This window comes from Parasteatoda tepidariorum, chromosome 10 (assembly GCF_982258835.1).
Source record: "Parasteatoda tepidariorum strain Cologne lab strain chromosome 10, Ptep-v5.0, whole genome shotgun sequence".
In the NCBI taxonomy this organism is placed as follows: domain Eukaryota; kingdom Metazoa; phylum Arthropoda; class Arachnida; order Araneae; family Theridiidae; genus Parasteatoda; species Parasteatoda tepidariorum.
The window spans coordinates 73935630-73951211 of record NC_141764.1 but is presented as its reverse complement, the minus strand read 5'-3'; the positions used below and the strand labels follow the sequence as shown (position 1 = coordinate 73951211).

Below are 15582 nucleotides of genomic sequence, written 5' to 3'. Positions count from 1 at the left end.
CAGGATTGTGTTCAAAATTACAAGGCCGCGAAGCATTGGTAATCGTAAACTCGAAATTGGTTGGGCTGTTTGACGACGGTTATAAAATGAAAAATAAAATCATTTTTGTATGGGCGTTGCAGAAATGGATTATTTATAGATCCCCTTAAGATCCAGTGACGGTTCTAGCAATGCATAAAGATGAAGTTTTCTGCTCTTTAAAATTACGATAATAACCCTGGGAATTACAACTGCGAATATTAAATACCCAGTTCAAAACTTCTAAAATATCTTATTCGAATATGAAATATTTATAGGCTTTAATATTCAGTGTTTCAATGTAGAAAGGACCAATACAACCACGTAACTTCTATCATCAAATTAGAATGAATTATCGCAGTGTTATGCAAATTATATAAATTTCATCTGTTTCACAGTCCGCGAGCAGGAAATATATCCCTCATTGTGTTTTAGAATGCATGAATAAAACATGTAGCGTATCACACCATTTAAGCCGAGCTCGATGTCCTTGTCCCATAAAATCAGCTTCCAATATTAAGTGAAAGGCCTAATGCATTTCCTATTCAGGGAAACCAATTTCATCAAATGCAGTTTTACATGCGAAAGAAAGAACAAAAAGGCGCGAAATCTAATTCCTTCTCGAACCAAAATCACTCATTCAACACTAAAAAGGAATCTTCTTAAATGTTCTCACCACACTCAGCAGCTGCTGCCGTGAATCGATTCTTCAGTCTAAAATTACCAAACAAAGGCTTATTTTTCTTCTTTTTTTATACCTAGAACAAAATAGCGTATCGCCATTTTGATGAACAATAGGGTATAAAATATATCGTCTGTTTATTTCTATAAGTTTGCAGTACTTTCTAGAATTAAGAAAAAGAAATTAAATTTGGGACGTTTCTTACTTTTTCCCCCACTCTCTTCTGTGTCTTTCTTTCAGATAAATAAATGACGAAGTTTATAGTTGAAAAAGTTTTTTAGAAGTAAACTTTCTCAGAGAGTTTCGTTGAAATTAAATAAGGGATGTTCTTTCGCGAAAGATTTTTGGATGAAAACGGTACGGCGTATTATTTGTTGTGGAAATCTCTTACCCTATCGAAACTTTAAAAAAAGATAAATTGTAAAGAGAAATTACAAAATAAAATAAAACGTATTAACTGAGTTTAAAATCTAACGTTATTATACTTGGGAAATTTGATTTTGAGCAATGTTGGCCATGGAGTAGATAAATTAATTCAATTGAAATTAATTCAGCACACAAAACATGGAATGAATTACAATGATGAATTGCTTAACGTAATTATTTTAAGATTGTTACCAGGGCATAAAAATAATTTAATCAAAATACTTTTTCCCTTTACGAGTTCTAAATACCCGTTAAAAATAGACGTTATAAATACATGCTTTTAATATTCTAAATAGTATATTCAGAGAATATTTGGAATGGGTTTAACTATAACTTTTCTTCAAATTTAATAAGGTGCCAAACTAAATCCCAACTCAAACAACCCCAATTTAAATTTGATTACACGATGTTATGGTTCAAAATAAGGTGACACGTGGTTAAACTTTGTGTCTTATTTAGGTTCCAGTAAAAATTTAGATTAGAAAAAAAATTTAGGTTCCAGTAAAAATGCATCGTATTATGGCTTAAAATTAAACAAATGTTTCGGTGGAGTAAGTTTAAACATAATATCGTTGCGTTTTTCTGCAGATTTAATACCAAAATTAACCGTATTATCTTCTTTCTACTTCTATCTGTTTAAATTTGATTTACACTATACTATGGTTCAATTTAAGCTTAAAGAATGTTCAACTTAGGTTGCAGTAAGCATGTTTCGTAGCGTGGTTAAAATTGAACGAATTTTTCCTGAAAAAGAGACCTAATATGTTTCAAGATGAAAACAAACTTATGCGAATGAAAATTTTCTTTAGATTTCAGTTGCACTTAACATTGGATTTTACTCAAAATAAGCAGTTGCTACATAATAAATTCAGATCTAGTCTAATTCACGATCAGAGGTAAAATTATACCTATATAAGTATTAGCTATTAAGATTGAACTCGGTTATTAAATTTAAACATAGAAGTTAAAACGGAACACAAATATCTATAACAACATTAAATATGACAGGAAGAATACATATTTCTCTCTCTCTTTTTTTTAAAAAAGTAAAAAACAGTCAGTGAATGTTTATGTGAACCAACAATTCTGGTTTCTCGTCACCCCCCAACACCCTCCAAGAGAATGACCAGTTGCAGAGGACGCGACAAGATCTTGTCTCCTCACCGCAAATGGACAGTTCTCCACCTCACCCAGGGGTAAATTTGGGAACAAGAGTCTTTTTTCACATTTGGCAAAAATGAAGCTCTTCCTGGATAAGTATTTCATTTCCCCCTTTTATCTTAGGTAGCTTTTTTGTGTTTCTAACTTCCTGATAGTTTTCAAATCTCTAACAAATATTCTTTCGACTATCTACTCCAAAATAAATCTAGTAGAGCTTGTTAACACTTCTAAACTTTCGATAGTGGTACCATTTTCACCTTATTGTTGACCTACGAGGAAATGTGCTGGCGTCAAGGCTTCAATTTGATCTCCAATTTCGTATTCGTGCTTTAGTGGTCGACTGCTAATGGCAGCTTCAAACTGTGATCAAATTTTCTTCTTCCAATTATGATTGTCTTATGGTTCCGCACAAACACCTTTTCACAATTCCAACCATTCTCTCCCAGTAGCTTCTATTATCTCATTAGAATAACCTCGGATATATGTTTAAAATCTAGAAGTTAAGACAGAACGTATGTGTTTCTTAAACATAAAGCATGACAGAAGGTATACGTATTCCTAGGTTCTTTTTAAAAGTAAAAAATAGCCAATGAATGATTACGTGAACCTTCAAATCTTGGTTCTCGGCATTAGCCAATTAAAAACAATTTTATAAATAACATAAGTTTAAGAATGTTATATTATTTCTTAGAATTTTTTTTATTTTATTTTCCTTAATGTAATTGAAATCTTATTATAAAGTTACAAAGAAGCTTTAATAGTCGGGTCTCGAACAATATTTTTGCCGTTTTCTTGTATCGAGAAATAAAAGAAAACTCTCCTTTATTTGCTTTTAATAAGGTGTTTTTGAGGTTGTTTTGAGGTTGATAGGTGTAAATATATACAGCTGAGGTAAAAAAGGAAGTTATGTTTTTCACTAAAAATAACTTCAGTAATCAACATCAATTTCAACCTCATTTACACCTCATGAAATCATCATATGTGGATAAGCAATATTTTTAGCTGAAATTGGAAGAAATTATACACATCTCAAATATATTTATTTAATTGAAGCGTAAAAAAACTAATCTGTACATCTGAAAGGCAAACTCTCAAAGCTGTTGTTCAAAGGTTGGTTTCTATCAATCTTAAAACAACCTCAAGAGTAACTAAAACAACTTCATATACCTTGATTTATAGATTTCCTAAGATTATTTTTGAAGTCAACTTCAAATAAACCTTTCAGTCTTAACACCTTGAAACAACCTAGAATAAACCTTAAAAACACCCTAAATTTTCGTAAGAGCAAACGCATATATATATATATATATATATATATATATATATATATATATATATATATATATATATATATATATATATATATATATATATATATATATATATATATATATATATATATATATATATATATACATATACATATATATATATATATATATATATATATATATATATATATATATATATATATATATATATATAGATAGATAGATAGATAGATAGATAGATAGATAGATAAATAGATATTGTTTCAGTTAGGTTAGAAGCCTGTTTAGAATTATTATTTCCTTATTTCTTATTTTGATTACTTACTATCTGTAAGCAACCACTTAATTTCTATAGATACTTGAATAGCTAATAGCCAAAATATTATTAATTTGATCAGGAACGATACTTTTTGCCACTTTCTTATGTTTAGAAATAAAAGCTCTTTTATTTGCAAAAAAAAAATTTGACTTTTTGAGGAATAAGGATATCACACAGATTATATGTATGCTTTTACTTATATAGTATGAACCACGGTTTCAGTATAAAAACCGGTTTATAATTGTAACCATAAGTTTTTATTCTGACTGTCTACTGACTGTAAGCAACCGTGTTTTCTTACGAACTATACTCGAATAGTCTATAACCAAAGTTTTATTAATCCGATCTCGGACTATATTTTTTGCCGTTTTCTTATATCTAGAAATAAAAGAAAGCTTTCTTTTATTTACAAACGAAAGAATTGGCTTTTTAAGGATTGGAGCGAAGATATCGTGATTTACGAGGTTCTTCGTTTCGTCTGAAATCGCTTTTCACATTTTTTTTCCACCGCGGGAATGTTTTTTGTCTTTGTTTATTACTTCTTTATCAGTGGGTTTTAAAGTCAGCATTGTTCCAAAAATTGTTATGTATTGCCCTTCATCAGAGGGAAGAAGAAAAATACGGTTTTGTAAAATGTTTGTTTAGATTCTGTTGAAGCTAAACTTGTAAAATTGCGCATCGAATAATTGTTTTAAGGGAAGTTGGAGATAAATATTTGAGGAAAGAATATTTGAAAGAACATTGTCGAAATACACGCTAGTTGAATATTTTATTCGCATGTATTTATTTTAGTGCTAAACATTTTACTAAGCTCCTCATTTGTTTTAGGGATCTCTTCTACGGAATTGATTTACGATTTTTTATGTAATCTGTTAAATATTTATACATTAAATAAGATATATTTGAATAGATATATTAAATTGATATGATATCAGTAAATTTAAATAAATGAATGCAACAAAATCATTCCACAAAGTTTCCAAAAGTCCAACCAATGCTCTGCTAATGAAACCAGATTCTTTATTTTCCATCTAGCTTCAGAAATGTCCTCAAGCTTTTGCAAAAGATGGCATTGCTGACTGGAAAAACTTAAAAACAAAATTATTAATTTATTTTTAAATATACAACTTATAGTTACAAGTTTGCGAAGTTTGAAGTCAATTTAACTAACCCTAATGCAATTTTTTTTTAAGTCGGAATGGTTTGACAAGCAGTAGAATGCGTTATAATTTTTTTTCCATTTAGCAACGCTGCCTGTTGACAGTTTTTTTTTTCTATGGATTAACAACTGGTTTACTGAACAGAACAAAACAAACTATGAATATCAAATCCATCAGATTTCCTTCAATTTATTTCATTTTTTTTATTTTTTGACTACTCGTTCATTACTTGCCAGTCTGTCATTGCTTTTTTAGGTGGATACTAAAAGTTTTTTTTAATAAAAATATGTTTCTAATTACACAAAATATTTGGAATTTGATGCCTTATTATAAAATTTAAACAAATATCTAAAAACACTAAAATTAAAAAGAAAGAAAAAACAAACTATATTTAATTTCTGAGCTAAATATCTGTTCGGAGCTTAATGAGTTATACGACTGTAAGACTTATTTGAAAGTACGAGAGGGAACACTTATGAGGTATCAGGAATATTTCTTATATTTATCGGACAATATTTCTCTGTAAATTATGGAGTATTGACAAAATTGTTAAACACTTTCATATGCATTTGCATAGAATATCACAGTTGTTTGCTTGGTAGCAAATTAATTAAAAGATTATTACGGCAAAAAAGTGAATACTCAATTTGTTTGTAAAATGCTATTTTATATTATTTTCATTTACAGGTTTTGAAAAAAAAGAATATTATTAAAATTGAGCTCAATAAAAGTGTTACATTCTCTTTTTTATTTATTAACTTTTTATTTATTTCATTTTTTTTATTTATTTCTTTTTTAAAATTTATTTCATTTACGATCGCAACGCTTGAGTACGCCCTCTAGCGGGAGCCTGAAAACATCAGGCATTTAGTTCTATCATAATCATTGGCAAAGTCTGACGCCATTTTCTTGGCAGCAAAAAAAAAAGCAAAATTTCATTAGGAACATGCAGAAGAACTTGAAAAACGATCCTGAACATCGGTAAAGCTTTCTGAAACAGAAAGAGCAAAACATTTGAAGAATTTCTCAATAGTTTTTACCTTTCTATTATCAACAACATAACTTCCGATTTCATGATCGCTTGCTATTACAGATGTGTGTATTACGGTAAAAAAAAAAAGTTTTTCTTTTCGTCTTCGATTCATTACAAATTGAAGTGATGGCAACACTGCTTACTTCATTCCAATAAATAAATGTGATTTCACAATGGACGGAACTGTAATAGTTACAGCAATAATCTTCTTCTTTATAGAATAGTATATATTTCTGTATTTATATAATTCGAAAAACAACAGTGACGAATCATCCAAATAACTTGAAATAGTATTATTTGTGTTGATTAATAATAATTTTTTATCGTTTTCGTGGTAAGTATTTTTTAATTTTGAATGATAAATTTTAAATTGAATTAAGTTTCTGTTCTTAAGTCACATATTGAAATTTATGTCGAGATCTTGCAATTATAATATTTTATTATGTGGTATGTCATCTTAAAGTAATGAAAGGATAATCTATGTATATATTATTTGAGAATAAAGTTTTCAAATGATGAACATATCATTTTGGAATTCTCCGGATTTATAAAGCAGATAATTTTAGAATTTTTATAATAAATAATTTTATTTGTAAATAATTTATTTTCTTATTTGATGATAATTTTCTATAGAACGGTTTTCTACGTCCGATTATGATTGAAAAAAACTTGAAAGTTTCTTATTTTAATGTGAGGAACTTCTAGAATTGTTTTTTTGTTTCGTAAGCATTCTTTATTTTACGTTTTTTAGTTTATAAATAATGATTTTTATTGAAATTTAAAATTTTTTGATAAAAGTTGTTGTCAAGAAACGTTTTTTGCAAAATTAAATGATATAAAATTATGAGCTTATGTATACTTTTTATTTTAATGTTTGAAGTAATACGATTCTTGAAACTATGGAATGTAAAGTTTACGTAGGCCTTTCATGTTACATCATTAAATTTAGCAAAACGATATCTCTGGTTTTCACTCTAATAAGAAGATACGTATTTTTTTCCTGTTTATTTACAAATATTTTTCGATGTGTTTTAGATATACCTTCTCTAAAAAAAGAGATACCATTTTGCTTTCGCTTGCATAAGAAAGAATATCAAACATTTTTGTTTTTTTTTTAAATTTAATAAGCCACAATAAAGAAGGAACGTTGCAATGCTACACGCTACATTAAAGACGTCTCCAGAGTAACTGAATGACTGTTCATATGGAAATCGCAGGAATTCGTCTCATACAACAACTACCCCTCTAGTTAGTTGTGATATCGAATTTCATTTTATTTTTAGTTAAACAAAAATTAACTTTAACAAATGACTCTGGAGGAGAAGCATAAGTTAGGATATATAACTGTGGAGATGTTGTGGACACGTTCCTATTAATTTCATGCGAAACTAAGGTGGATAATTTAATAACACGACACTTATTGTTGTATTTATTTATATAAATAAATTAAGTTTTAAATGTGTTTCATTGTTTACAAATTTTTCCCAGATTAAGATATTTATTTATAAAATTCTATTTTTCAGTGAAAAACTTAGGAAATCCAATGATTAAACAGATTTAATTTTTTATGGTATAAATTGTAAATGTCTGTTTGCTGTCGTTCAATGTTATACAAATGTTGTATCAATTGATTAGATTTCTTAAAAACTAAGTTCCCATACATAACGGTAAAATATTACTTTCTCCACTAAATAGTAATTCTTCTACCGAAAATAATAGCCAGTGGGCAAAATAAATCCCCCTGTATAAATTTTAATTTAATGATTGGCGTACGAGGGGGTAACCTCAATAATGAACGAGGGGGTAGCCTCAAATATGCTAATTGATGCAAGAAATATTTTAAAATTAAAAATCAACCGCAAAATGTACTTTCTTTGAATGAATATATTTTTAATTGGCAGATTAGAATTTTTGATTCTCAAAATGTTGGGACAGATGCAATCTGGGAAATATGGTCGCAACAGCTTGGTCAGGAGCACACCCTAAAACTTGGATCCCTCAATATTAACTTTTTGCGTATTTCGATATATCGAAAGCATTTTTAAAGTAAAACTATAAATTTTTTCACACAATTATAAAATTTGCTTATCCAAAGATAATTCTATACAAAAAAAATTTTTTTTATTAATTATTTAATATGTTTTATTATTTTATTTACTAATAATCGAAACAATTGTAAACTGCAAGGTATACAAATGTTTACATCATTTTTAATGCAATTTTATGTGACAAAATGTTAAATTTGAATGGCATCTGTCAAATAGCTCTAGAGAAAGTTAATTTTAGTGAATTTTTAATTTGAATTTGATTTCTCAGAAACTATTTGACCGATTTTGTTTAAATTTTGAATTTTAAGACACAAAATTAATTTATGAAAATAGTATAAAAACAGTACACTTAACAGTTTTAAGATATTTTTAACTGACATTAAATAAAATAATGGTAAAAAATAATGATGAATTTTTTCATTAGCATAAATTTTTTCCCGAGATATAGCGAAATTCGAAAAGGGATATTACAAATTAGCATTAGCGGGCCCAGGCCCTGGACCCCTCTCCCGACCAAACTATTGAAACCGTGATTCCCTGGTTGTGGGTACCTCCTACTTTTGGGAATCAGAAATTTGAATCGTTCGAAAAAGAGGTATGTTTTTACAGAGAAAGTACATTTTTTTTGGATCTGATTTCATAACTCAGGGTGATTTTTCATACTGTACAAATTTATCTTGAATAGCGTTTTAATTTCTTTTGATATATTTATTTTGACACCGATTTAGCAAATTTTAAATAGTTTTATTTCAAAATGTAAAGTTCTGTTTGCTGTCGTACAAACGTTGCATTGATTCTTCAAACTTCTCAAAAACCAAATTCATATAAATAACGAAATAAATTATTTTTCTAGTAAAAAATTTTTTCTCTAAAAATAGACTTCTAATGATACTGAAATGCATCTCAAATTCTATTTATAAATGTATATTAAAAACAACTGTGGGTGGAATGCAAATTAGAAGAGGGATATTATAATAATGTTTCCGGTTGAAATTCTAGTTCAGTTATAATGAGGGTTATTTATATTGAGGGCATATTTAATTATTTTTAAAGGTATTTTTAAAGATTTTTCTAAGTCATTAAAATTTGAGCGTAGCTGAGGACCAAATAATTATATTTGTTGCAGAGAAAAAAAGAAACATAATCAATTTAAAATTACGCGATGGAATTTTAAACTTTCATTTCACTACAGATAATACAATGTTATGTAAAGATCGGGATTGTTTTGACTGGATATCATAATTTTCGCTTGTGTGTTATTGGGATTACTTATAGGTGATTATTTCTCAAGTCATAACATATTTAGTTTCTTTCTTCGTCGTTCAAATATAAAACTCGTTATACATGATACGGTAAACTGATGATTGTGTATAATAATTGTTGATTATTCATAATCACCACTAAATTTGGTTTATTTATTGAAATTACATACATTTGCTGACTTGTGTGCTCAATATATAGGCTTATAAGTCATTGTCAAGTAGAAAATACAGATAGAACAATTCAGAGAAAGACATCACAAAGAATACATCCAGGGTTACGGCGGGATTCGAACCCGCTACCTCCACGCTTAACAGAGCGTTTGGACCGGCGATACCGCTCGGCTAGGGAGGCCCCACTAAATTTGGTGAATAGGATAAATTATTGAACATCCATCAACTTTACAAGTTTCTTCATTTGATTTCAGCCTTGTAAGAAGCTGATCGCTTCATCCAGTTATATTTATTAAGTGGTCACACAGTAAAATTTTCACAACATTAAAAATACAATTGCATTTTTCGATAGTTTAACCTTTTAAGATAATTGTATCAAAATATGTAATTGATTTTTGTAAAAAATAGAAAAGTTAAAGCATAATATGTCGAGCACAACCCGCTATGTAGGACTCATTGTGACATGCGTGATCATGTGTACTTGAGCACACTATTAATTAATTGATTTTCTCACACCTATTAAAAATGATGCTCACTCCTGTTTAGTAAAGTACTTTCGTTTTGATTATTTCATGGAAATAATTTGTTTAAAATTATGTAAGTAGAAGAATTAATGGTACTTTCAGAATAAATAGTTGAATTTGGACGTCTAGTTTCTGCCACACTAGGTGGCAGCACCAAGACTCTATTTGGATGCTAAAGTGCACTTGGAATTTAATTTTGCCGTAAATGCCAAGAGCCAATAAGACACTCTAGGGATCTCTTACATGCCGCATAATCATACGACATGACCGCTGAAGATTTTCTGCTTCCCGAAAATCCGGTGTCTGGGGCGGGGATCGAACCCGCACACTTGGGCTCAGAAGGCCGAAGAAAAACCAACTGCGCCACCCAGCCAGTAGGTTCAAATATCAGATAATGATATTTTACGAGCATGTTATTACGTGGCTAGTGTTATAATGAGGCTGTCGCCTTAACAACTGCAATTTAAACATTTAAATTTAGTTCAAGAAATTTCGTGAAATCGCCTTTGACTTACCCAACAGGTTACAAAATATATAGTTATTCACTGTGAAATCACGCCAAAGTTAGCTCTCTATTTCTCTCTAAATCTAACGTATCTCGTTATGTGATAACGTGATCATATGCTTGAATCCACAAGTAACCCATGGTAATCTGTCTCCCAACGTTATAAGTCTATGTTTTTTTCCCCTCGTTATCTTCTTCATACTCTCTGCATCTGACAAGGATATAGTTTGGGGGAAATATAACCAAACTGATAAGCAAGCATACACAGAAATATATTTGGGACTTACATAACAGGAGAAAATTCCAAATCTTAAATAACTTACTAAGATCATTACAAAATCAGACATAGTATTCAAACAAATAATTAGAAAAATAAAATTCAGATTTATGCAATGGCTTCTTAGTAAAATAAAACTAAAGACAAAAGTTTATTTTATGGTTGTTGAGAAGGTAGTATTATGCGAACATGATTCGTGGAAACCATTAAAATTACAGTACACGACTTTTATAAATAATGAATTTCTCTTTTTAATGACTCACTGAATTTTAAAATGGAGTTTTTATTAAAACAGATGATACATATTTAATGAAATACAATCTCGCATAGCAATAAATTACAATTTTGTCTTGGTACGTAATTTTTGAAGCTACGGTACAATGATAATACATAAAAGACAACATTTGGTTTGAATAAAAGAATTATAATGTACAATATGGAAGGTCATTTTTTTATTAGTATTTGCATCAAGATAGTTGTAATAATTTGCCGAGTTGTGGTAATAAAAAAACTAAAAACCATCATAAAAAGGGGCAAACTATCTAAGTGCAATATACGTAGTCAATACATTTTTAATTCAATTTCAATTCAATTGAATTTCAATTCAATTTCAATTCAATTTCAATTCAATTTCAATTCAATTTCAATTCAATTTCAATTCAATTTCAATTCAATTTCAATTCAATTTCAATTCAATTTCAATTCAATTTCAATTCAATTTCAATTCAATTTCAATTCAATTTCAATTCAATTTCAATTCAATTTCAATTCAATTTCAATTCAATTTCAATGCAATTTCAATTCAATTTCAAGTTGGAACACTTCGGTGCTTCAGTGATTTTGTTTGTTGTGGACAGGTACCAATGCCGGATTATCCCCTATATTGAGTTCGAAACGACACATTTCTCACACATCATCAAATAATATATCTAACGTTTCATCAAAAAATGTGTCTAAAAAATCTAACAAAAGATATCAAATAATAGATCTCAAACATTTCTGATAATTAATATTTAAGAGACATAAATATTTAGGGGAGTGAATTTTAGAATTTATTATTATCCGAAATTAAAATCTAAACACAATACAGATTTGCCATTTTGTATTTGGGGGAGAATACAACATACTGAAATTTCAATTTCCATCCACTTGCAATAAATTTGTCCAGTTTATAATAATTACATTTCTTCGTAGTCTAGCTCAGTCTCTCTCATTTCTGGTTTTCCAACTACGGTTTCTACCCTTTTCACAATATTAAATTTCATCGGACTGGAAAAAGGGCTCATGCTATCAACAGAATTATCCTTAACGCTTCTTTTAGCTCTAGCAAAAGCGCTAGAGCCGCTGCCACCAGCCAAAAATAGCTTACTGAAGAAATCCCACATGGGTGGGACATCTTCTACCTCTGGAGTAGTTGGAGTGAAATACGGAATTTTGCAATTTCCTTCCATGCAATTAGCAGCTTTGAAAGTGATATTTTTTGGCATTGCTGATGCATTGAGACAGGCCATAAGAGCATTATTGTAAACATCTTGAATGCAGTCGTAGCAATTTGGTGTGTATTGTGTAGTGTCAGCAGAGTATGCGCAAACATGGACTGCGCTTACAGTTGCCGATAAACTCGATCTGATCTTTGATAAGAGAAGTGTGTAGATCAAGCTGAAAGCTACCGAGAAGTGCATGTTGGATGGCTGATAATACGAGAATTTCTGAAACAAAAGATGGTATGTTAAGTTATATCGTAATAATAAATAAGGTATAAGACATTTTTTAAGCTAGAAAATATTTTTATGCTTAAGGCATAAATTATTTTATTTATAATTATAATTATAATAATCGTGGCATGAAAAAAATCCACTGAAATTTAAATGCAGCTGTAATTGAAGATTTCAGTGGAAAGAAACTCGTTAAATGATATTTTAAGGAAGTTGAGATAAAATAGTTTTGAAAAATACTTAAACGTCAAAAATCAGTTTTCAGAGCATAATTTTTTTTCTTTAAAATTAGATTGCCCTCTCTATACGGTGGGTTGGGTCTATACTTACTTCTACCTGGATCAGGATTCGTTTCCCTTGTGAAAAGCTGGCGTGATTGCATTTCTCTTATGGTTTCGAATCTATCCTAATTTTGGTATTTTGGTCTCTTATCATTTGATCATTCAAGGTTTTGTTTCTCGTGATTTGAAATAAATTTCCCGGAGAGAAAATCCCCACCTATAGAGCTCAAAATATCCACACACAGAGCCAGAAAAAATGTAAACACACATCCTGAAAAGTACACACACAGAGCCTGAAAAGTCCAAACACATAGCCTGAAAAGTCCTTACACAGAGCCAGAAAAGTTCACACACAGAGCCTGAAATATATACACACAGAGCCTTAAATGTCGACACTCACAGTGTCTTAAATATCTTCAAACTAATGGATAGTTGGGGGATGTTGCATGTCGTGGTACCGTTGGACATATGTTTAAATATTGTCTTTGGGTTTATCTATTGTCTTAAGGCGTATCCCAGACTATCTAAAATAGCTCAATAGAATTGCTTTAACACGTCATCAACAGTCAAACCAAATTATCAAAGCATTAATCATTATAAGTTTTATTTTGACCCGTGATGGCTCAGGGGATAGATAAATCGCCTTTCAATGAGGTGAACCGAGTTCGAATCCCAGCGATGACTGGTCGATGCACACCACATGCTTGCACCGACCACAGTGATGACGTAAAATATCCTCAATAGTAGACGGATTATGGGTTAGAGTCCCCTTGCCTTCAGGTTAACCGTGAGAAGTTTCTGTGGTTTTCCACTCCATGTAACGCAAATGCGGGTTAGTTACATCAGAAAGTCCTCCACAAAGGCGGATTTCTCCCAATACTTGATTAGTAGTTCCCTTGTCTTCTGGATTGGGTTCAAAATAACAAGGTTGCGGAGTTGAACATTAGTAGTCGTGAACCAAAACATTGGGTCGGCAGTTCAAGGACGGTTATAAAATATAAAGTAAAATATAAGTTTTATTTTGAAGAAATAATTTAATGTTTCTTATTAAAATCCAGCTTCAAAATAGTTAAAATAGATCGTAACTTGAAATATTGAGCATTTAAAAAAATGTCACATATCTTGTTTTAAATAAGGCTTTCAAAACTAAAATCTACACGATTAGAAAATGTTGGAGTGTGTTGAACAGTAAATACTATGCAAATTCTCTGCAGCTTTGATAAGGTATCAAGTTTAACCATATTACTATGCAAGCATATCCTTTCTATGTTTTACTTAACTATAACAGAAACTTGGTTAAACGAAACGGAACCAACGTGACAGTTTAACGAAAACATGGTTCAGAGTAATAGAGAGTTTTTTTCTTACATAAAAGCAACTCCAACTTCGATCAGCTCGTTACGTGTGCTCGATGTTGATCTAGTTGAATGACTCGATCAAATTGATTATGAAAGAGAAAAGCTAAAATATTTTTAGATGATATGTAAAAATTACAGAAATTTCGCATGATGGTTTGCAACAAAGTCTGATTTTTTTCGAGCGTCTAAAAAAATCTTAGTATGATATCGGGACAAAAGTTATGCATTTTTACAACCAGACTTAACAACCAATCGACGTTTGGCTCTTTTAAGAAAAGCGTAATATACAAAAGCATTGTAGGCATTATAACATTCTTTTTCTCTTTTTACTGAAAAAACATGCTAATTATTACGATAACCAGGATTTAAAAAAAGTCTAGAAGCTTGGTAATTAAAATATTTACAAAGAACAAGCTTTTAATAAAAAAAATAATACTTCATGTCTGGAAAGTGTCTTGAATTTTTTTACATAGCCATAAAAATGAAAAATTTCGCAATTTAGTTCGAAAAGTAAAATGTTTATTAGTAAAAACTTCCTGAAACGTATGAAAAAATAACAACTTGGATTGAAACAAATGCCACACATGTATGAATATCGTGTTTGTGAACATACAGTAGAGCGTAGTTTATATATTAAAGAAAATTAGTTTCGGAAATAGGAATTTTTTATTAAAATCTTATCAAAGTTTTGACTCTTATTAAAAAGGCGGGATGAATAATAAAAACCATACAGTTTAATAAATTCACTATTCTTCTACCAAACGTTTCATTAAAACATTTTATCTAAAAAAAATTAAAAATAAAATAAAATAAGTGAAAAAAGACACTCCACTCTAATTAAACAAAAGCATGATTTCGGCGTATATTTCTCAGAAGCATTTCGGTGCAAATATTTCTTAATTTAAGAACACTGAATATAGCAAAACAAGGAGAACAAAAGGATTATTAAGAACTTGTTTATTTTTCCGCTCTTAAAGGTTCGTAGAAAATGCAGACTACGCTCAATTTTAAACGAAACTCTAAAAATGCCAGAATTACTCTTAAAGACTGTTTTGGTAACAAATAGTAGGAACTATGCGTTTCACATTGACAGAAACTACCAAATGTAATGTATTCAGAACATTACAAATTTCCAAGAAGCATTCACATTGCTTTCCTCTGCTACTAACACATTAAGATAATATTACCCAGATGTTAGTGACATTGTTTAAATCTTGGCTTTCGGTAGTCGACGTAATAGCATAGCTGATATAACAGTATTTCCGTTATTTAACACCATAATTCATATAAAATTAATTTTTGGTTAGTGTAATTTATTATCAGTTTGAGGTGGGACGCACCATGCTGACTTAATATATATAATGTTGACCA

The 15582-nt window shown here is 29.8% G+C and overlaps 2 protein-coding genes across 5 annotated transcripts in view; one reads left to right on the top strand and one right to left on the bottom strand.

The window, feature by feature from the left end:
* Positions 1-15582, top strand: part of LOC107453302 (suppressor of lurcher protein 1) — a 1096374-nt gene that overhangs the window by 175868 nt on the left and 904924 nt on the right. The window lies entirely within an intron of this gene.
* Positions 11121-15582, bottom strand: part of LOC107448912 (uncharacterized) — a 42093-nt gene continuing 37631 nt past the window's right edge. For all 4 annotated transcript variants that reach the window (XM_087153016.1, XM_087153018.1, XM_087153019.1 and 1 more), the window contains one exon: positions 11121-12566. In XM_087153016.1, coding sequence (XP_087009142.1) covers positions 12036-12566 — 531 coding nt within the window. In that variant the 3' untranslated portion in view covers positions 11121-12035. The remainder of the gene's footprint in view (positions 12567-15582) is intronic.